At 37.7% G+C, this 23,194-nt stretch overlaps 1 protein-coding gene across 1 annotated transcript in view; it reads right to left on the bottom strand.

The window, feature by feature from the left end:
* The window catches only part of IPO7 (importin 7), a 60,561-nt gene extending 37,656 nt beyond the window's left edge, over positions 1–22,905 (bottom strand). The window contains exons 1-4 of the mRNA XM_049890340.1: positions 22,653–22,905; positions 8,270–8,351; positions 5,773–5,926; positions 2,096–2,254 (exon numbers count right to left, since the gene is read on the bottom strand). Coding sequence (XP_049746297.1) covers positions 2,096–2,254; positions 5,773–5,926; positions 8,270–8,351; positions 22,653–22,736 — 479 coding nt within the window. The 5' untranslated portion in view covers positions 22,737–22,905. The remainder of the gene's footprint in view (positions 1–2,095; positions 2,255–5,772; positions 5,927–8,269; positions 8,352–22,652) is intronic.
* Positions 22,906–23,194: the final 289 nt, after the last annotated feature.

Here is a 23,194-nt window from a genome sequence, read left to right as displayed (position 1 = left end):
ACAAAACAAAGCAAGAAGGTATGACATAGTAAGCAAATATAAAATAAACTAACACAATAATTTATAAATGGCTCAGAGACAACAGTCAATATCAAGTCACATAAAGAAACAGACCACGATCACCTCAACAAGCTCTCAAAACAAGTAATCAAGGTATCTTCTAGATCAAAGTGCATTCCTGGAATGACCAGAGGCAGAATACAAAAGATTAATATACAGAACTCTTCAAGACATCAGAAAGGAAATGAGGTAATATGTAGAAAAAGCCAAGGAACACACAGATAAAGCAACTGAAGAGATTAGAAAGATTATTCAGGAACATAATGGAAAATTTAATAAGCTAGAAAAATCCATAGACAGACAGCAATCAAATTCAAAAGATTAACAATAAAATTACAGAAGTAGACAACTCAATAGAAAGTCAGAGGAGCAGAATTGAGCAAGAGGAAGCCAGAATTTCTGAACTTGAAGGTAAATCACTTGGCACTAATATATTTGAAGAAAAATCAGATAAAAGAATTAAAAAAAATGAAGAAACCTTAAGAATCATGTGAGACTCTATCAAGAGAAATAACCTACAAGTGATTGGAATACCAGAACAGGGAGGGATAACAGAAAATACAGAGAGAATTGTTGAACATTTGCTGGCAGAAAACATCCCTGATATCCTGAAAGATGAGAAGGTATCTCCAAGATGCTCATGGAACTCCACATAAGGTAGATGTTAAAAGAAAGTCACCAAGACATATTATAATCAAATTTGCCAAAACCAAAGATAAAGAGAGAATTTTAAGAGCAGCTAGGGATAAACGGAAAGTCACCTACACAGGAGAGCCAATAAGAATAAGCTTGGACTACTTGGCAGAAACCATGCAGGCAAGAAGTCAACGGGACAACTTATGTAAAAAATTGAAGGAAAAAAATTGCCAGCCAAGAATCATATATCCATCAAAACCGTCTCTTAAATATGAAGAGGAAATTAGGACATTTCCAGATAAAAAGAAGTTTAGGAAATTCGTAAAAACCAAACCAAAACTACAAGAAAGGGAGGTCTTTGGTTAGAAAATCAATAATATCAGGTATCAAAGCTAAGACTAGAACAATGGGCAGAGCAATCAGAAGTCAACCCAGATGGGGAAATCAAAAAAACAAAGCAAGATTAAAAAAAATACTCAACACAGGGTAACAGCAATGTTACTATGTAAAAAAAAGACAACATTAAAACAATAACGAGGGACTAAGAAATGTAGTCATAGATCTTCCATATGGAGAGGAAGATAAGGCAACACAAAGAAGTAAAAGTTGCATTTAAATTTAGAAAAATAGGGGTAAATAATAAGGTAACCACAAAGGAGACATCAAAATAAAATACAAGAAAAAAATAGAGACTCAGCAGAAACAAAATCAACACCAACGAATATGAGGAAAGGACAAGATATAAAAAATCACAGAAAAAATGGTAGAATAAAGAGCACTAATGTTCAATGTACTTTGATCACCTTCACATTTTAAAAAAGCTTATCTAAAAGCCTTTAATAGCACATACTAATAAGTCAAATTTTGGAAGTAACTGTTTTTAAACAGGTAAAGAAACAATGATTAAGAAAAAAAGAGCAAGAGGAGTTTCTTACTCCTGAGGTTCACCATTTAGGCAAAGATTGGTCAGGCCCATAAAACAAAGCAAGACTAAAGGGGCACACCAACCCAGAGGCAAGGATTAGAAGGCCGGAGGAGACAGAAAAGCTGGTAATAGGGAATCCAAGGTTGAGAAGGGGAGAGTGTTGACATGGGGGGTTGTTAGCCAATGTCATAAAACAGTATGTGTACTAACTGTTCAATGAGAAGCTAGTTTATTCTGTAAACCTTTGTCTAAAATACAATTTTTTTAAAAAAAAGGAGTTTCTTAGTCAAACAACAGAAGAGGAGACTGCAGAATTACAGAAAGAATGTTTTTTCCAAAAGAAAATACTAAATTAAAATCAACATATAATTCACTAATTTTAAAGTATGTATCAAATGTAATTTTAGATGTTAAAACAAATTAGTTAAATTTTCCTTCTTTTCAACTTCTATAGGAATGGAGAGAGACACTTACTCATAATTTTTCACAAGCTGATAAAGGCAAAGAAGAATCCCTAGCCAACAAGCACTGTTATCAGACTGAAGATAAAAACCAATTTTGTCCACAATGGCAGTCCAACGGCTTGGATAATCATGTTTGATGATGTGATGAATGCATGTAGTAAGCTGTACCCTGAAAGTAAAAATAAAACAATGAGAAGACATGCTAGCTAGATACAATTTTGCTAACTCACACATAGAAGATGGCTGCTTCCACCAAATTTAACTGAAAATAACCATCTGATACTTCAATCTATACAAACTGCAGATGACTCAAAATAAGTCACTCAGCGAAAACTGTTCCTGATAAAAAAGTAACCAAATATCTCTTACAATTCCAAGCGTTCCCATTTTTCAATCCTATCATTAACTGACAAGTCTCATTTTAAGAACATCAACTTAACTATTATTTAAAATTCTGCAAAATCGTATAAAAATGTTGCTGCTAGGTGCCACTGAGTCAGTTCCGACTCACAGCAACCCTATGTACAACAGAAAGAAACACTGCCCAGTCTTGTGCCATTCTCACAATTGATGTTATGCTTAAGCCTATTGTTGTAGCCACTGTGTCAGTCCACCTCATGGATGGTCTTCCTCTTTTTTGCTGACCCTCTACTCTACCTAGCATGATGTCTTCCTCCAGGGACTAATCCCTCCTGACAACATGTCCAAAGTATGTGAGATGTAGTCTCTCCATCCTTGCTTCTAAGGAGCATTCTGGTTGTACTTCTTCCAAGACAGATTTGTTCATTCTTTTGGCGGTCCATGGTATACTCAATATTCTTCGCCAACACAATTCTTCTCAGGTCCTCCTTATTCACTGTCCAGCCTTAGCGTGCATACAAAACAACTGAAAACACCATGGCTTGGGTCAGGTGCACCTCAGTCTTCAAGGTGACACCTTTGCTTTTCAACACATCACAGAAGTCCTTTGCAGCAGATTTACCCAATGTAACACGTCGTTTGATTTCCTGACTGCTGCTTCCATGGGTGTTGACTGTGGATCCAAGTAAAATGAAATCCTTGACAACTTCAATCTTTTCTCCATTTATCATGATGGTGCTTATTGGTCCACTTGTGAGGATTTTTGTTTTCTTTGTTTAGGTACAATCCATACTGAAGGCTGTGGTCTCTGACCTTCATTAATAAGTGCTTCAAGTCCTGTCACTTTCAGCAAGCAAGGTTGTGTCATCTGCATAACGCAGGTTGTTAATGAGTCTTCCTCCGATCGTGATGCCCCATTCTTCTTTTTATAGTCCAGTTTCTCAAATTATTTGCTCCGCATAGAGATTGAGTAAGTATAGTGAAAGGATACAAACCTGACGCACACCTTTCCTGATTTTAAATCACACAGTATCCTCTTGTTCTGTATGAATGACCACCTCTTGATCTATATATAGGTTCCTCATGAGCACAATTAAGCGTTCTGGAATTCCCATTCTTTGCAATGTTACCCATAATTTGTTATGATCCTCACAGTCGAATGCCTCTGCATAGTCAATAGATGTTGGTAAACACAGGTAAACATCTTCCTGGTATTCTCTGCTTTCAGCCAGGATTCATCTGACATCTGCAATGATATCACCCTGGTTCCACATCCTTTTCTGAATTCGGCTTGAATTTCTGGCAGTTCCCTGTTGATACACTGCTGCAGCTGCTTTTGAATGATCTTCAGCAAAATTTCACTTTTGTGTGATATTAATGATATTGTTCAATAATTTCCGCCTTTGGTGGGATCACCTTTCTTGGGAATAGGCATAAATATAGATCTCTTCCAGTCAGTTGGCCAGGTAGCTGTCTTCCAAATTTCTTGGCATAGATGAGTGAGCACTTCCAACGCTGCATCCATTTGTTGAAACATCTCAATTGGTAGTCATTGTTTTTCACCAACGACTTCAGTGTGGCTTGGACCTCTTCCTTCAGTACCATCATTTCCTGATCATAAGCTACCTTCTGAACTGTTTGAACACTGACCGATTCTTTTTGGTCATTTTTAGCGATTCTGTATATTCCTTCCATCTTTTATTGCTTCTTGAGTCGTTTAATATTTTCCCCATAGAATCCATCAATATTGCAACTTAAGGCTTGAATTCTTCTTTAGTTCTTTCAACTTGAGAAATGCAGAGCGTATTCTTCGCTTTGGTTTTCCATCTTCAGGTCTTTGCACATTATTATAATACTTTGCTTTCTCAAGCTGCCCTTTCAAATCTTCTGTTCAACTCTTTTACTTCATCGTTTCTTCCTTTTGCTTTAGTTACTCAATGTTCAAGAGCAAGTTACTTTCTTTCCTGTCTTTTTAATTACCTCTTGCTTTCTTTATATGACATCCTTGCACAACTCGTCTGGTCTTCGATCATTAGTGTTCAATGCATCAAATCTATTCTTCAGATGGTCTCTAAATTCAGGTGGGATATGCTCACGGTCATACTTTAGCTCTTGTCGACTTGTTCCAATTTTCTTCAGCTTCAGCTTCACCTTGCGTATGAGCAATTGATGGTCTGTTCCACGGTCAGCCCCTGGCCTTATTCTGACTGATGATACTGACCTTTTCCATTGTCTCCTCCCACAGATGTAGTCAATTTGATTCCTGTGTGTTCCATCTGGCAAGGCCCACCTGTATAGTCGTCATTTATGTTGGCGAAAAAAGGTATTTGCAGTGAAGAAGTGCTTGGTCTTGCAAAATTCTATCATGCATCTCTGGCATCGTTTCTATCACCAAGGCCATATTTTCCAACTAACGATCCTTCTTTGTTTCCAACTTTCGTGTGCCTATCACCAGTAATTAACAGTGCATCCTGATTGCATGTTTGATCAACTTCAGACCTCAGTAGCTCGTAAAAATCTTCAATTTCTTCATCTTTGGCCTTAGTGTTTGGTGCATAAATTTGAAAAATAGTCGTATTAACTGGTTTTCCTTGTAAGCGTGTGGATATTATCCTATCACTGACAGCACTGTACTTAAGGATAGATCCTGAAATGTTCTTTTTGACATGAATGCAATGTCATTCCTCTTCAAGTTGTTGTTCCCGGCATAGTAGACCACATAACTGTCTCATTTAAAATAGCCACTACCAGTTCGTTTCAGCTGACTAACACCCAGGATATCAATGTTTATGCATTCCATTTCATTTTTGATGACTTCTAATTTTCTTAGATTCATACTTTGTACATTCCAGATTCCAATTATTTATGGATGTTTGCAGCTGTTTCTTCTCATTTTGAGTTATATCACATCAGCAAATGAAGGTTCCAGAAGCTTGACTCTATCCATGCCATTAAGGTCAACTCTACTTTGAGGAGGCAGCTCTTCCCCAGTTGTCTTCTGAGTCCTTTCGACCTGAGAAGCTCATTTTCCAGGACTATAGCAAACAATGTTTTGTTGCTATTCATAAGGTTTTCACTGGCTAAATCTTCTCAGAAGTAGACTGCAGGGTCCTCTTTCCCAGTCTTAGTTTGGAAGCTCAGCTGAAGTCTATCCACCATGGGTGACCCTCCTGTTATTTGAATACTGGTGGCACTGCTTCCAGCATCACAGCAACATGCAACCACAGTACAATGACCTGACAGACACGTGGGGGCATAAAAAATATAAGTAAAAATAGGAGCTTTTAAACATCAAAATGCTACAGTAAGTTAAAAAAATATACATACCTGATGAGCTCAGGAGAGTGGATAATGGCTTCTACAATATTTTCTCGAATACAATGTCGATCTTCTTCTGGAATAGTGTAAGGGGATATATCCCCTGGTGCTGTTTCCCGATCAGGCCAATACTGTGTTATCATATTTTTCAAATATATAACACCTAAAATATAGATTAGTTTGATGAAAAAATGTTCACCTTATGCACTGTGAACATCCCTTGTAAGTGTCCACACCTCAACTATTTCTTTCAGACCAACCATTATCCTTTTATAAGCAAAACACCGCTTTCTGTTATTTTAAAAGCTACTCTGTACACATGGGGTTGCCAGGAGTCAGAATCAAATAGATGGCAACCAACAACAACTTTGACCAAGTTAACTCAAGCTGAGAGTGTGGCAAAATCTAAATTGCTAATAATGCTTTTTACCCAGCCCTCCCCAAAAAAGAGAAAAAAATTAAAATAAACAAAAAAGCTCAGTCACAAATATGTAGGAAAACAAAGTTATTTAAAATTTCTACATTCCATAAAACATGGGCTCTTCTCCTCTGATTAGTAATTAACTCTTTAACTGGAGTGCTACTCCTATTTAACCAAGGATAACTTATACAACTTGGATTTATGCTGTAGCTTAGGAATTAAAATAACACCTTGTATTACTTCAAAAAAGATTACAATACTTTATAACACTCTTTCAACAAAAGTTTTGAGATAAATTACTTGCACAGTAAAAGAGCACTGACTCAAAATATATGGGTCTGACATATTCCCGATTAACACTATTTCCAGAATTTTGATTCTTCAGATCTAAAACAGAATAAAGATTAAAATGTATAATGTGATACAGCCCCTATGTCTTTCAAATACAGCCTCTGAGAATTTCTTTCCATCATAATGGATAAAGGAATGGGATACATGTACTTATTTGTACAATTTCAAGTCAGTGTCTTAAAAGTTTTTTTTTTTTTCCTGGTCCAACAAAACATATAAACAACAGGGAACTGCACTGCAAAGATTTCATGATTCACAGTATAATCTATCCAGAATCCCTGAATCCAACTACAAAGATTAAACTTCCATATACCAGGCACTACAGAGTATCATTCAATTACTGATGTTGTTAGTTGTTGCAGGTCAGCTCCAGCTCACGGCAACTCCACGTAAAACAGAACGAAAAGTTGCCTGGTCCTATGCCATCGTCACAATTATTGGTATGCCTGATTCTAATGATGCAGCCACTGTGTATTTTAAGTGCCTTTTCTAACCTAGGGGGCTCACCCTCCACCACAATATTCCACTGTGACCCATAGGTTTTTCACTGGCTAATTTTTCAAAGTAGATCGCCAGGTCTTTCTTGCTAGTCTGTCTTAGTCTGGAAGCTTTGCTGAAACCTGTCCACAATGGGTGACCCTGCTGGTATTTGAAATATCATTAGCTGACCTTCCAGCATCATAGCAACACACAAGACACAACAGTATGACAAACTGATGGACAGGTGGTGGATTCAATTATTACAAGGATGCAAATTTAAAATTAATAACTGTATTTTCAAAAATGTGTAATTTAATTTTTCTAATATACATAATCGAATTTCTACAATAGGTTAAGATCCCTTCTAAATACCTAGGGCTTTCGACTTCTTAGTAAAAATTTGGGATTTAAAGGCAAAGGTTCTCATCTAGAAGATAACCAAATGTAAAAATGTCAACTTCACTAGCAAGAGAAATGACAGTTAAAATAATCAAAGCAACTCTTTTCTATTACATTAGAAATTAAAAAAAAAACAAAACAGATTTACTGCTGACCATGGTCCAGTGAAATTACTAAATTACACAGGCATGAAAAACGTTCCATTATAGTGCTGTTAACACTGGCTTTAAAAAAAAAAAAAAAAAGATAAACAACTTACATTCATCCTTTTATTTAATTTAATGAGTACCTACAATGTATCAGGCAATATTTTTGACTCTAGGAATACAATCACGAAAAAAACAAACAAACTTAACTGAGCTTAAATTCTAAAAATTGAGAAATGGTTCACTACATATGGTATATTTTAGAAAATTATTCAGCTATTAAAATATGAAAACTAAGACTATAAAGAAAAGAGAAGTATTTATTATACAATGTTAAGTGAGCAAAAAAATTTTTTTGTTTTAAACAAATGTAATATAGGAACTGCTTATAAGCTCAGGAAATGCCTGTAAAAGCAGAACGTGTAACTACAAACAAAGAGGTTTATGTCTTAGAATCACTTATCAGGGTAAGAAATTGAGAATACATATAAACATCTTTTGATAAACTCCACAATTTCTCTTTCCAGGTTCTCTTTTAATTCAACTAAATATTAAGGCACTTGCTGTGTGCAGTGAAAAACACTTGAGGGCAAACCGATTCTCAGAGAAGTAAACTGCTGAAGCGCCAACTCAAGATACTTCTGTTATTCAACTATGCACCTTTTAAACATATTTACGAACACTCAAGAAAATAATTCAGGAAACTTGCCTGCCTGTCTCACAGGTAATTCCAGTTGTTCCGACATAGTGATCTGAAGCAGTGTTGACACAAAATTCAGAGACTTGTGTGCCTACAAACAAAGAAATACATTTTAAGTTTCTGCAAATAAACATACTTTAAAGTATCAGATCCAGTGAAATTCAATACTCCTCCGCTGCTTGGCTGGCACAAAAGGCAATCCACAAGTTGTTCCCAACCCTATTTGCCATCACTTCCCTAAGTAGAATTCAAACTAATTTAATAATCTAACTACTAAAACATTTTGCTTTTGCCTGTATACTGTTAGACTTTGCATTCATCCTAGCTAATACTCTTAATCTACACTTAAGGCAGCAGGTAAAAAACAGTATCCTCTTGTGATACCTATTTCCCCAATTCAGAAATAATTTCTTCACAGAGACGTTTGGTGAACTGGCAAGACACAAACTAAAACACAAAAATTAATAGCTTTTGGGGGGGGGGGGTGATTTCCATGTTAATGTTCTTCTTTACCGACATTTTCCCAAACATTCTGGAACACATTCTTACAAGCAGAAAAATTTCTTCCATGTTAGAACCCAGAGTAATACTTTATTCACTCCAAAAATATGTATTTAGAAGTTCTTTGTGCAAGGCTACTGAGAAGCTGAGAACAGAGGGCTGAACAAGACAACCAGGTCCTTATCTCACAGGAACTTAAGTGAAGGAACACAAGATAATCAAACAGATCATCTGGAAGAAACAGAGAGCATTACTGAAGACTCGAAAAGAGAATTTCTGAACCCAGACTTGAGGAAATATATCAGGAAAAGCATCCTAGAAGTAATGCCTAAACTTGACACCTGAATAGAAGAGACAGGCAGATGAAGGAGGAAGTACTCACACTTTCCAGCACTCAAATGAGATCATTTCATGGGCACAGAAGAGTTCACCACTATTACCTTCTACAGCATTCAGTATACCACTTTTCCTTGTCTCTCTCCTTCTCAGAAGAAGCCCTGGTGGTGCACTGGTTAAGTGCTTGGCTGCTAACCAAGATGTCAGCAGTTCGAGTCCACTAGCTGCCCCACTGGAGAAAGATGTGGTAATTTGCTTCTGTAAAGATTTACAGCCTATGGGGAAGTTCTACTCTGTCCTATAGGGTCACTAGGAGTCAGAGGCGACTCGACTGCAGTGAGTTTCTCCTGCTCAAGCTCCTTTATTGGTTCCTTATTCTCTGTTTACTCTGTAAATGTCAGAACTTACCAGGACTCTGTCAGAGGCCACCTTTTCTTTCCCGCTTCCCAGGTGATCACAATCAGTCCCATGTCTTTAAATATTATCTATATGTTAAATGCTTATTTCCAGTCCAGACCATTATTAACAGACCTGCCTATTTAACATCCCTGCTTCATTATCCCACAGGCTTCTCAAACTTACACTGTTATGCTCAAAACATCTTTTCCCCTAAAACCTGTTACTCTACTCCCCTGTATCACCTCCCCCATCACTACCCTGAGTTCATATCAGAAATCTGAACTTCCGCCTCTTCACCCCCAATTCATTATTATCAAATCCTGTCAATTCTATATCCAAAATGTTTTAATACATCCACTTTCTCCATTCCCATTAATACCACCCAAATCCAAGTGACAATCATTCCTCTTAATCAAACTATCTGCCCCCAATCATTCTTCTTAGCTGCCAATGATCTTTTAAAATTGTAAATCAATCTTCTTAAACAAACCTGTTACCAACTTTCTACTGCACTTACAATAAAATCCCAACTCCTTCTCAAAGCCTATATTATCTTGCCTCTACTTATTTCTTCAGCCTCATCTTAAGGCACTTTTTCACCTCCGGCAACACCTTTCCAACCTTATTTAGGATCTTTCAACAAGAAGCAAACATAGTGCCCCATTCAGAGTCTGCACACGCTATGACTTTTTGCCTACAACACTCACCTCTCATAAGCTAAACTAGCTCACAATTTTGCATTCCTGGGTCTCAGCTTAAACATTATTTTCTTAGAGAAGCCTTTATTGTCTAATCACTAAAGCAGGGCTTTGTATTACTCTCATAATACTCTTTTTCTTCATTAACACTTATCACATACATGTCCTTATATTATTTGTAGACAGGTTTTATGTCTGCCTCTCTCATTAATTAGACTTTATTAAACTCCGCTGAGAGTAGAGACTAAATGTATACACAGCTCCTCATTTGTTCAATTTTACTGAACAAACATTTTTAAAGAACCAACAAATGAAGCCTCGGAAGCAGGTATGATCACACAGGGGGAGGTGTGGCATGAGAAACGGTATTTATATTTAAAGACTAGACAGATGAGCCCACAAAGGACACTGTTATCCATACTATTATGGTACTTTTCAAATCATTTATACTACAGTGTATATCTTATCTCCTGGATAAGACACATCAAATTGTGAACTCCTGAAATGGACTGTTGGAGTCTGACAGTCGTAGTTTTGCAAACCTACACTATGCTACTTCCTGGCTTGTTAACCCTTGCGCAGGTTGATTTGAAAATGTAAGTCTCAATTACAAAATCAGTATAACAAAATCTACTTCACAGTATGGTTGTCAGGAATAACATATGGAAAATATTTTAGCAGATATCAGAACCTAACAAAGGTTTTATGTTCTTTATATGTCCACATGCAGTAGAATCTCATCTTTCTCAGAGAGTATGCTATAAAATAACTTCAGCATAAACCGAATATAATCAAATTACCCTTTAGTTCCTTAAATCACACATAAAATACAGCACATTTGGTTTCATATATACGACATTCTCTTGAGGTCCCAACACTGCACGTTTTCCTTCTGAGTTGGAACAGAGTACTTTCTATGATTGGAACCCCATACGAAGTTATTGGTTTAAATTTAAGTGTCATGTCAAAACTACAACCACTACTGCTTTTGTTGGCTGGACACATTCATAGCTATTTTTGTATGAGTTAAAAGCGAGGATATGATGCCCTTCGCTGTACCTTCCCATGACATAACAGATACTCCCTAAATGTTAAATGAACAAAAAAACTTAAATGTATCAACTTCTAACTTCTTAAGATTCAAATATAAAAAATAAAACCACAAGAATATTTGAAGAAAACAAAAGCAAATATTTTTATCATCTTGGTGGAAAGCCCTAAGCATGACACTAAAGGCTGAAAGTCATAAAATAGTTTTAGAATCAAGTAGATAAAAAATTAAAACATTTATTATACCCCTCCCCCCCAAAAACAGCTGTTGCAGTCGAGTCAATTCTGACTCATAGTGACCCTACGGGACAGAGTAGAACTGCCCCTTAGGGTTTCCAAGAAGCGGCTGGTGAATTCAAACTGCCAAACTTTTGATTAGCAGCCAAGCTCTTAACCACTGCACCACCAGGGCACCAAACCTGTTGCCATGGAGTCGATTCAGACTCACAGTGACCCTGTAGGACAGAGCAGAACTGACCCATAGGTTTTCCAAGGAGCAGCTGGTGGATTCAAACTGCCGACTTTCTGGTTAGCATCCATACTCTTAATCACTGCGCCATCAGAGCTCCTGAATCAGTATAAACAAAGTTAAAAGGAAAATATCTGCAACGTATGACAAAAAGTTAATCACACCAAAAGAAAAATGAGCAGTGAATATGTACCAGTAAATTATAATAGGATTAATTTTAGTGGACAAAAGAAATCCCTACTCCGAAATACATGCAATACACCAAAGTTCTGGTGAGGATGTGAAGCAAATGGTGTTCTCATTCAGTGCTGGTTAAGTGGATAAAATGATACAACTACTTTGGAAAATTGGCAGTTTTTAACATTCACCTACTTTAGAAAACAAAACCAAACCCATTACCACCTAGTCAATTCCCACTCATAATGACCCCATGTAACAGAGCAGAACTGCCCCATAGGGTTTTCTTGGCTGTAATCTTTACAGAAGCAGATCGCTAGGCCTTTCTTCCGTGGCAATTTCACCTTAGATATATATCCAAGAGAAATGAGTGCTTATGTACACAATACTTGTCCACTGACAAGTGAATGGCTACACAAACTGATACAATGAAATAGTACCCAGCAATTAAAATAATAATAAATAAAACTAGCTTATAGAATCAAGCAACAACACAGATCTCAAAAACCTGATGAGAGAAAGAAGCCAGACTTCTTGAATATATACCATGTGATTTTAGTCACATGAAGTTCAAGGACAGGTAAACCTAATCTACAGTAACAAGTAACAGAAGTCAGAACAACGGTAACCTGCAGGGGGAAGAGTACTAAGAACAGTCTCTCAAAGGAACATTCTAGGCCAATGGAAATGCTATCTATCTATCTAATCCATCTAATCTATCTATCTATCCATCTATCTTGATCTCGGTAAAAATTCACTTATAATTTGAGCTTTGTACTATAAGTTATTTCTCAATTAAAAAAAAAATCAACAAAACTATTTTTTACCCAAATGTTCACAGCAGCATTTATTTACAACAGCCAAATGCAAACAATCTACACATGTCCAGCAATTGATGAAATGTACTATATTTACGCAATACTACTTGGCATAAAAAAGAAATGAAGTACTGATACATACCATAACATGGATGAACCTTGAAAACATCATGCTAAGTAACAGAAGCCAGTCATAAAAGACCACATACTACATGGTTCCATTTACATGAAATGTCTAGAACAGCCCAATCTATATACACAGAAAGCTGACTGGTGGTTTTTTAGAGTTGTGGGGTTTGAAAGGAAATGGGGAGGGACTGCTAACAGGCACTGGATTTCTTTATAGGGTGATAAAAATGTTCTAAAATTGACTGTGGTGATGGTTGCACGACTCTTGTGAATATATAAAAAATCACTGCATTGTACACTTTAAATGAATGAGTTATATGGCATGTAATTTATATATCTCAAGTCATTAAAGTAAAACTGAATTATGAAAATAAGACTTCATTTTATTATTTCAGGTTACTTTCACTGCCTTAAAATACACACACACACAAGTATAAACAAAACAAGTGCAATGCAAGACAACAGTGTTACTTTCAGACAGGTGAACTAGTCTAAGAGGAATAAAGAAAGGATACTTCTGCCAGGAGGAACGGCATGAGTAAACTTAACTTGGGACATCGGCTCACCGGGCTCCGTACAAATCTTCCACCCAGCTGAAATCCCTGAAGAAGAAAGTCTTGCATTTGCCCAAAGAGTTAACACATGGGCTTAAAATAATACTAAATACCGAACATCAGGCTCACGAAAAATTGAGAAAGAAAGTAGACTGGTGGTTGTCTAAAGTTGGGGGCTAGGACAGGGATTAACTGTGAATTGGCATAAGGGATCTTATTAGGGTGATAGAAATGTTCCGAAACTGGATTGTGGTAATGGCTGTACAACTTGATAAACTTACTAAGAATCACTGATTTTCACTTAAAACTGATGAATTTCATAGCATGCAAATAATACCTCAATAAAGTTGATTAAAATGAAGAAAAAAAAGGACCACATATCTATATAATTATAAAACAGATTAAATGAAAGACATATTAACTCCACAAATTAGGAAAAAACATTTAAGCATTAGGTAATCACTAACAGCTTTCTAGAATTCTTGGGTATAGTAAATTATCACATATTACCTTCACTATTTTTATGAGAAACCTAAAAATATCACTAGCATAAATCCTTATCACAAAAAAAACTTCAAAATTTGGATAATTGTGGTATTATTCTCCATAGTTTGGCAAACAGTGATATAGGCCTCAGAAAACACAAGAGATCTTTTACATGAGTGAAAGTATAAATATAACTTCTGGATGCTGGCACTAATTACAGTCCTGGTCTCCTCTTCGATCTCCTGGCTTCTAACAGTAGGAAAACTGAAGCAACAGATACAGGGATCATTCGCCATCATTAAGTAGAGCCAAAACTCATAATACTCAAGTTTAAAAGCTGGTAACCATAACACAAAACCACCTTCCTAGACAACTTCTGACCTTGTCATTATTTGTCATCAACCCAGATAATTTCACCATTCACCCTTAATGCATCCCCTTAAAATTCTTCAACAACCTCAACCTGATCTCCACTTTCTTTCATTTCATTCCACTTACTAGTACTTACAGGTCAGTACAACCTATTGCTTTCGGGTTGATTCCAACTCACAGAGACCTATGGGACAGAGTAGAACTGCCCATAGGGTTTCCAAGGCTATAATCTTTACAGAAGCAGACTGTCACACCTTTCTCCCACGGAGAGAATGGTAGGTTCGAACTGCCCACCTTTCAGTTAGCCAAGCGCTTAACAACCACTGCACCAACAGGCTCCTAGTGCAGGCACTACAGAGATTAAAAAATCACTATAAAGTAGGAGATTAATTCAAATTGAGTTAACGGTTAAAATTTAGAAGTTAGATCCTAAAGTGATGGGGAGGAAAAATTTTAAATCGGAAAAGTAAGTGTTATGTTAAACAGAATATTAGGAGAATGAAGAGTGGAAGGCAAAAGTGAGGAGATAAGTATGTTCAGTAAGTGTAGACTTTTTGGAAAGCTTTTACATGATTAGATTTATGCTAAAAGAAGATGAGGTCTTAAAGCAGTATGAAGAAAGCAATTCAAGGATAAATGACTATAAAACACAATGAACAGAAAACTATTAATATAAGAAGTAGTAAAGACCTGAAAAACCTCCCTCCAGAGGTTTCTTCCCCACTGCTTACCCCGCCCTCCAAAATAAGTCTAACTTTTACAAAAGAGATAAAAAAGCACTTATGTAAACAAATTTCCCTCAGTCCTGCTACCTTTTTAACCTAAAATCTTATTCCCCAACCCCTCACTAGCATTCCACTCATTAACTCTATAATCAGAAATTGCTTTTCCCAAAGTTATCAATATTTTAAAGGCTTTTTTTTGCCCCCCAAAGTCTTTACTCTGCCCAAAATCTCTCATTCAGAAACATCAACACTCCATCCTTTTTCTAATACTGCTTTACTTATTGCAAAAGAAATTCAAGCTCAATGGTAGGTGCTTTATAAAATTCAGGTAAGAAAATGAAAGCTAAATCACCCACAACCAATGTTCTTCACTGAAATTCTCTTTTCTTGGCTTCTCTCCTACTTTTATGCACAATTCTCCACTCTCCTTTTCCCTAGGCTTCTCGAAGTCCCAAATAGGCATGCCCATAAGTTCAGCCCTGAATTAACCCCACACCTCTAGATCACACTCCCTTCCTCTATAATTAACTGAAGAAGAAAATCACCTTTCTATTGCTGTTTTCTCTCCTAAGCTTCAGTTCCATGTTCCCAACTACCTGCTAGACAGTTCCTCCTTGATGTTTACCAGCTCTTCAAAAAACAAACTTAAACCATTAGTATGTTTTCTCCCAAATCAATTTTCCTCTGGATCCACATTTTCCAATGTAATCACCTAATGGCAATATCTTTTAAAGTTTACTCTTTAACACAGTAACTTGTTATTATTTCTCTTCACTGAAATGCAACCAATGAGACCGTCAATTTGCTAACGCACTTTATACCATTTATAAGACAGAGAGAGAAGGCTCACGGGCCCTGTGACATCACATTTTACATAAAATAAATACAACCAGGTAATTTCAAAAGCCGAGGAACTTCTAACTTTTCCTTTTTTATTAAAAAACTTGACAATGGCAAATATATCGATTTTGCTTAAATGAAATATGAGGCATAATGGGGTTGTCATCATACTGAGTCAGGACTACCCTGAAGCTCTTACACTGTGTCCTCCTGCCTTTCATTACTGGTAATACTTAAATCCTTTCCAACTATGGAGTTTAATATCTTAAATATAAATTATCAAGGAACAGGAAAGAAAAAAAAAAACTACTTAAAACCAAACCCATCATAAATGTACCACTAGTAGAAACAAATAGATAAAATTATATATTCATCTACTATAACTGAAAAAGAAAATTAGTCTTTTCTTATAAATATTAATAGGACATTACCTTTCTTTCAAAAACCCTGTGCCATAATGGTTAAGATCTACAGCTGCTAACCAAAAGGTCAGCAGTTCAAATCCACCAAGCGCTCTTGGGAACTGTATGGGGCAGCTCTACTCTGACCTACAGAGTAGCAATGAGTGAAATCGACAGGACAGCAACGGTTTTGATTGGGGGGGGAGGTGGCTTATCTTTCTTTCAGATCTTAACATGCTGTATCACTGAATAACTTCCTGTCTTACAGCCAAAGTATCCAGGGAGTTTCTCTCTCCTAAATTCAGAACAGTATATACTTCCACTCAGACTACAAATCTTCCAAAACTATACACTATATGCTCATAAATATTTTGCTGAATTTCTAGATATGCCACATTGTCCCACAAATATGCCATCGCTTTGCACTTTTCCAGACCTATCATTTTCATTCATTAAACATTTCACGAGTCCTGTAAGAGCTACAGCTGCTAACCAAAAGGCTGGCAGTTCAAATCCACCAGCTGCTCCTTGGAAACCCTATGGGGCAGTTCTACTCTGTCCTATAGAGTCACTATAAGTCAGGATCAACTCGACAACAGGTTTGATTTGGTTTTGGGTTTAATAAAATTAAAGCAAATTAACCATTTATTTATTTATAAGGTATATCACAGCAGTAATAGTAACCGTTTGTGAGTAACCTAGAAATAAATTGGTAGTTTGAGTTTAAAAGATAAACGCAAAATACCAAGAAACTTATCAAAGCTAAAGTCGCTTAGTTTTTCACATAAAGCACGTGAGAAAGCGACATTTCAGTCTATATAACCATTTTATACCACATGAAGCTTAGGAACTGGGGGGTTTAAATGGCTCCTAGGTAAACCTCCTAATTCCACTCAGGGCATTTTTCCTAGCTGCAAGTATAGGCAAAAACCAGTTGAGATGACTGCAACTCACTGCAACCCCATGTATGTCACAGTAGGGGTTTCAAGGGTTGCTTTTTCAGGAGACTGCCAGGCCTTTCTTCCAAGGTAACCGTGGGTGGGCTGAACACTCCAGTCTTTCAGTTAGCAGCCAAGCACTAACCAGGCAGGGACTTAGGAGGAGGGAATACTGATGCTGAGATTGTATCTCCTTTAACCAAAATCAGATTTAAGAGTTTTCTCATCTAAAACTTTACATATAGCTCTATTATAGTCCTCATCATATGTACTGTGATGGTCAAAGAAATGTTTATTACTGAGCTCCAGAAAGGTAGTGATTGCGTATTTCTTTGCATTTGTAACCGCTTATCTCAGTGCCTAGCATACAGATGTTTGAAGTCAAATGAACCAAACTGGGAACTATCATTCAGAATAAATACTTCAAATTATTTTTTCCTGGCATTACATTTAAAACTTCAATTTAAATGTAAGCTTCATTGTGAGTGGCCATCTAAGATACATCTATTGGTCTCATTCCACATGGAGCATAAGAGAATGAAGAAAACCAAGACAAAAGGAAAACACTAGCCCAAAGGACTAAAAGGACCAAATGAACCAGAGACTCCACCAGCCCAAGACCAGAAGCACTAGATGGTACCCTGTACCACCAATGACCACCCTGACAGGGAACACGACAAGGAGTCCCAGACAGAGCAGGAGAAAAATGTAGCCCAGAATTCAAATTCACGTAAAAAGACTAGACTTAATGGTCTGACAGAGACTGGAGGAGCCCCTGGAACTACTGCCCTGGGTCACTCTGTTAACCCAGAACTTAAACCATTCCCAAAGCCCACTTTTCGGACAAAGATGAGGCAGGACTATAAAACGAAAAATAATACACGTGAGAAGAAAGATGTGGCAGTATGCTTCCATAAAGATTACAACCTTGGAAACTCCATGGGGCAGTTCTGCTCCGCATTATAGGGTCACAATCAACTAGACAGCAATGGGTTTCATTTGTTTGGAGATAAATTAAAAAGCAATTATATAAATTTTAGAGTAGAAGGGACAGTTAGCAATCGTCTAGTTCAAAAAAAATTAAAACAGTTAAGATAAAATGTAAGGGAGTTTGAAGCCAGGTGTTAAAAAGATGAGTTATGAGTTCACACTGTCCCACAGGTCAGAATAGGGAAGGGTCAAAATGTAAGCTAGAAGATGGGAAAAAAAACTTCCCAGAAATGTCATTTAGGTAGACTTGAAGAGATTTAACCACAGGAAAAATTGAGCTATAGGTGAGAAGACCTTAACAGGAGGGGTAGCAGCACAAGGAAAGATTTGGATATAGAAAGGTTTCCACTGAAGAACCCTGGAAGCTAAAAGAGGAAGCGCACCAAAAGATTGTCGTCTATTATAAATCTGCCCAAAACCTTCAGAGATGTTTTATTTTACAAACTTAGAAACTCAGCGATTACTGTGTGTGTGTATGTATGCATGTGTAAGATATAAGAAAGGGCAGTCTTTTATCACCAAGCCCAAATCATCTCTGAAACTTAACAAACACTAATTATTTAATGAATCAATGAATACCAAATGTCACACACTTTAGAATACCTACACAGAACAAAGTATTTTAAAAATTCTACTTTAGATATACACAAGTCAACTAATCTCCAAAGAATACATAGCGTCTAAATGAGAAGTGACAGATAACCATAACACAAATATAACTTTTTTAAATACGCAAAGAATATTCTTAACATCTCTATTATTCAAGTTCTCATTTCTCTCTTTATTCAAGAAATATTTACTGAGAGCTTATTACATGCCAGGTACTGCTCTTATAATTGAGCCAATTGTCATGTTATAGTAAAGTTACCCACTAGTGATCTCAGTGTCTAAAGAATATGCGTGTCCAAACTTTCTCCATTAGTGTTGATCAGTTTCCACTATGATGTACAACTACTAAGCTAGGAAACTGAGGTAGGAAATTAACTGTATGGCACCTTGAATGTATGTTAATCAACTGGCACATATGTCATAACTGAAATAATCTGGAGAGGATATTACTAGATGCCAAACATGTTGCTAAACTTTTTACATGCATCATCTCAATTTACATAACAACCCAATGGCATAGATACTACTTTCTTTTTATACATAAGGAAACTGGTGCTTAGAGGCTAAATAACCTCACTAAGATTCCCCACAGCTAATACAAAAAAAAAAAAAACACTGGCTTGGAGGCTTACAATTGTATTTTCAAGAATACCCGTACTTTCCAATTTTTTTCTCCAATCTTCCAGGCAAAGCTTGCTACATGAAGATACTGTATTTAGAATTACTGGGAATGTGACATTGAGTTCCAAAATTATAACTGGAGTTCAAAAAACAAAAAATCAGACATCAAATACATAACAAACTACAACTACAGAGCAATCAGCGTTATGTTGCTGTCACTAGGTGCCCTTAAGTTGGTGAGTTGATTCTGGCTCATAACAACACCATGTGACAGAGTAGAACTGCCCCCAGAGTCTCCCTAGCTTTAATCTTTATGGTTAGACTGCCTCATCTTTCTCCCAAGGAGCCACTAGCTAGATGGGTTGGAACCACCAATCTTTCAGTTAGCAGCTGAGCTCTGTATCAGCCATAATTACATGTATCTTGAAAATATCTGCCAAAATAGAATCCTTATTGTGGTCCCTAACAATCTAATGGAATTTCATTAATTTTATCTATATGTAATATTAAAAATTAAATACGCAAACATCTTTGAGGTGGGAGTGATAAAAGAATACTAAAAATCCTATCCTGTTATCTATTGTAACAGGAAGTCAGTAGATAAAGTCTAACATTAACAAAAAAGAGCAGAAGCAAAAGACAAAAATTCATGACCTTATGAAATTTAAAAATTATAGTGGAGAGAGCAAGTAGAATGTGTACGATAAGTCAATGCTACAGAGAAAAATAAGTAAGGGAAGAGAGTGTAGCAGTCAAGGAACTTCTCAGTGATAAGGGAACATCTAAACAGGAATGTGAAGCAAGTAAGAGAACAAGTGGGGAGATAACTGAGTAAGAAAGGTTCCAAGCAGATGTAACATTTAAGTGCTCTGAAGCAAGAGCAGTATTTTTTGCTTTTAACTATCTTAATACTTAAATAACATTTACAATTTTAGAGTCGGTGATTACTTCACTTAGCTAAACAGATTCATTCAAATGTCAATGATCTTATTCTTTTAACTAAATGAACCACAAACTAGCCGTTGTGGAATGATTCGTTCATCTCATCTTCTTCCCCAAGGCAAGAACAGGCCAGAAATAAATGTTACTACTTCCCGTTTCTTACTAGAGCTCCTTCAAAACTGACCTGGGATCTGTTTCCTAAATCAAGGTTTTGCCATAGTTCAAGTCACAGCAAAAAGTATTCAAATGGAAGAAGGGAGAAGGGGAAGCAGTGCATGAAAATGGAAGAAAGATTAAATATTATAACTAATAGAAGTTACCCTAGGAAAATTACTAAAAAAAAAAAAACCTAAGTATAATAATTGAAATTTGCAAAATGTAAACAGCTAACAATCACCCAAATACAGGGTAAATATCAAACCTTGTTTGACAGAAAAGATAAGGAGCATTCACTGTTGTAGATATTTTAAAACTCTGACAACAGGTTAAAGGGTAAATAAAAAATGCTTCAAATACTGTTTTGATTATTTATCTTCCAAAAACTAGCTTGTGCAATACTTACCCCAAGTCTCTATTACAAGATGTTAGTACACGTAACTAGACACTCAACACCTCCTTAAGGAATAAATTTATTTCAAATTAGCAGAAAGGGAACCAACTTTTTCTTCCAAATAATAAATTTTAAAAGTAATAATTACACACAATTATATTTAGTCAGAAACATGTGCTATCAAAAAAGGAGTGGTAGAAATCATTATTACTAAACTCTGAGGCTCTCTAGGTTTGTATCTGTATTTATACTTTATAAGCAAAATAATGTTCATCTTAACCTCAGTCGACCACAAAACAAACTAAAACATAAAGTGCTCCATATGCATTTCAAATCACTATTTCATATCCTCCCGAAATCTAAGTTCTCAAGGTGACTTTGAGCCTAAGAGTTTGAGCATATACAGTCTTCACTCCTGTATAGTATAATGATGGGCTTGTTTATATATTAAATAGATATAACTTTTCATTTTGAAATAATGCTACCCTTAATTTGTCTAAGTTCTCTGGGTGGTCTTAATATAAGTTCCTTGCAGGCAGGTATATCCAGAACATCACTGCACACTGAAGATGTTCCTTAGAAATATTCCTGCTGTTTCTAGTGAGTAGACACAAAAAAATGTTTTAAAATGACTTTTTTATCCCACCAGCTAAGAGGAGAATTAAAAAACTGAATTTCTATTTTAAAGTGGGGCTTCTTTTTAAGTTAAAAAAAAAAAAAAAAACTGAACACTAAACCTCACTAAAGCTGCCAGATTCAGCAGCATACTAAAAGTTAACAACTAGAATATGAAGTTTCAGCTGCACTTTTAGAAGTCTTTAAAATAGACATTTATTTATAAAGTTGCATGAATTTAGAAACAATTAAAGATAGAACAATACAATATTCATAGGATAAAGTTGTTTTCCAAAGCCATCCAAAAATACGGGGGAAAAAACCCTCAGCGAATTTGACACGTATCAAGTCACTCAGATTTACATTATCTCACTTGACCATCACAGCAACCCTGTGGCCTAATTTTTTGAATGGGAAAAACTCCGGATCAAAAGAGGTTAAGCGACTTGCCCAAGGTCACTCAGCAAAATCAGCGATGCAGCTATACCTAAATGCGTGCACTTCGCTTGATGTTTCCACTAAATCACCCTGCCTCCCTACTGAGGCATTATTAGAGTAGAAGAGCAGTGTCTCAGATCCACAGGGATGGCCCGCACTACTCGTGCCCTGCCAATGAGGCGCGGGGCTTCCCTCTGAGACCTTTCCCTGGCATTCCAGCTGGAGAGCAGGAAGTTGTGCCACAGGGCAGGACACCGATCAGCTCAGCGAAGTGACAAGGCTGACGGGCGCAGCCCCCAATGGCCCACCTCTGCATTCCCAGTAGCCTCTCTAGAACCGGCGCAAGGCTACTCCCGGAAACGTCTGAAAAACCTCCCCGCGAGTTTCGCCCCCTCCCGGGCGCGAGGAACGAGCTGGGAAGGAGCCAGAGGGCGCCGGCCACCCGAGCCAGCCATGTGTCCAGCCCGTCACGCCCGCCTCGCCTCAACCGGCTCCTCATGCCTCGACCGCAGCCAGAAGCCCAACTCAGTCTCCGACGCAAAGGCTGCCTGGGCCGCTGCCACCGCCGCAGCCTCAGGCGCCCCGGCGTGGCACTCGCTGTCCGGTCCCCGCCCCGCCCCGCCCCGCCACTTGGGCCCCTCAGCCACGCTGCCCGCCCCTCGGGCCAGGCCCCGAGGTATCGGCCTGCCACAGTCCGCCCGCCGCCGCCGCCGTCGCCAGCCGGGCGTCCTTACTTCATTGAGCTGGCGTTCTGCGGCCTCACGCAGCGCAGGGTCCATGGTGCCCCGCAGGGCCTCGATAATGGTGTTGGGGTCCATCGCTGCGCCGACTCGGGCAAACCGGGGTCTCGGGTGTTAGTGGGCCAGGGATAGTGCCACTCACTGCGCACATGGACCGGCCGCGCTCCGCAGCGGCAACCGGCGCGAAAGGAAAGAGAAGCGCCAAGGCCCCGGATAGAACCTCTTCGCCTCAGCGTGGAGGCGGGAGAGTCTCCGGCCACTTCCTGTCGGCGCGCCCGCAGAGTATCTTGGGAGTTGTGGTCCGCAAAAGCCGTCATCTGAGCGGTAGCGCTTATTCAAATACGAAAAACGTTCAAATGCCTCAGAAAGAAAATTAATCAATTCTAAAAGATTCACATAATAATATGCCTATGCTGGTGGCCATAAGGTGAATTTGATGCGACTGGTGGTGCAATTCATTGCTACTGTTGTTGTTAGGTGCCGTCCAGTCGGTTCCGACTCATAGCGACCCTATGCGCAACAGAACGAAACGCTGC

This window comes from Elephas maximus, chromosome 7 (genome assembly GCF_024166365.1).
Source record: "Elephas maximus indicus isolate mEleMax1 chromosome 7, mEleMax1 primary haplotype, whole genome shotgun sequence".
Lineage (NCBI taxonomy): Eukaryota > Metazoa > Chordata > Mammalia > Proboscidea > Elephantidae > Elephas > Elephas maximus.
This window is presented reverse-complemented; position numbering and strand designations above follow the sequence as displayed.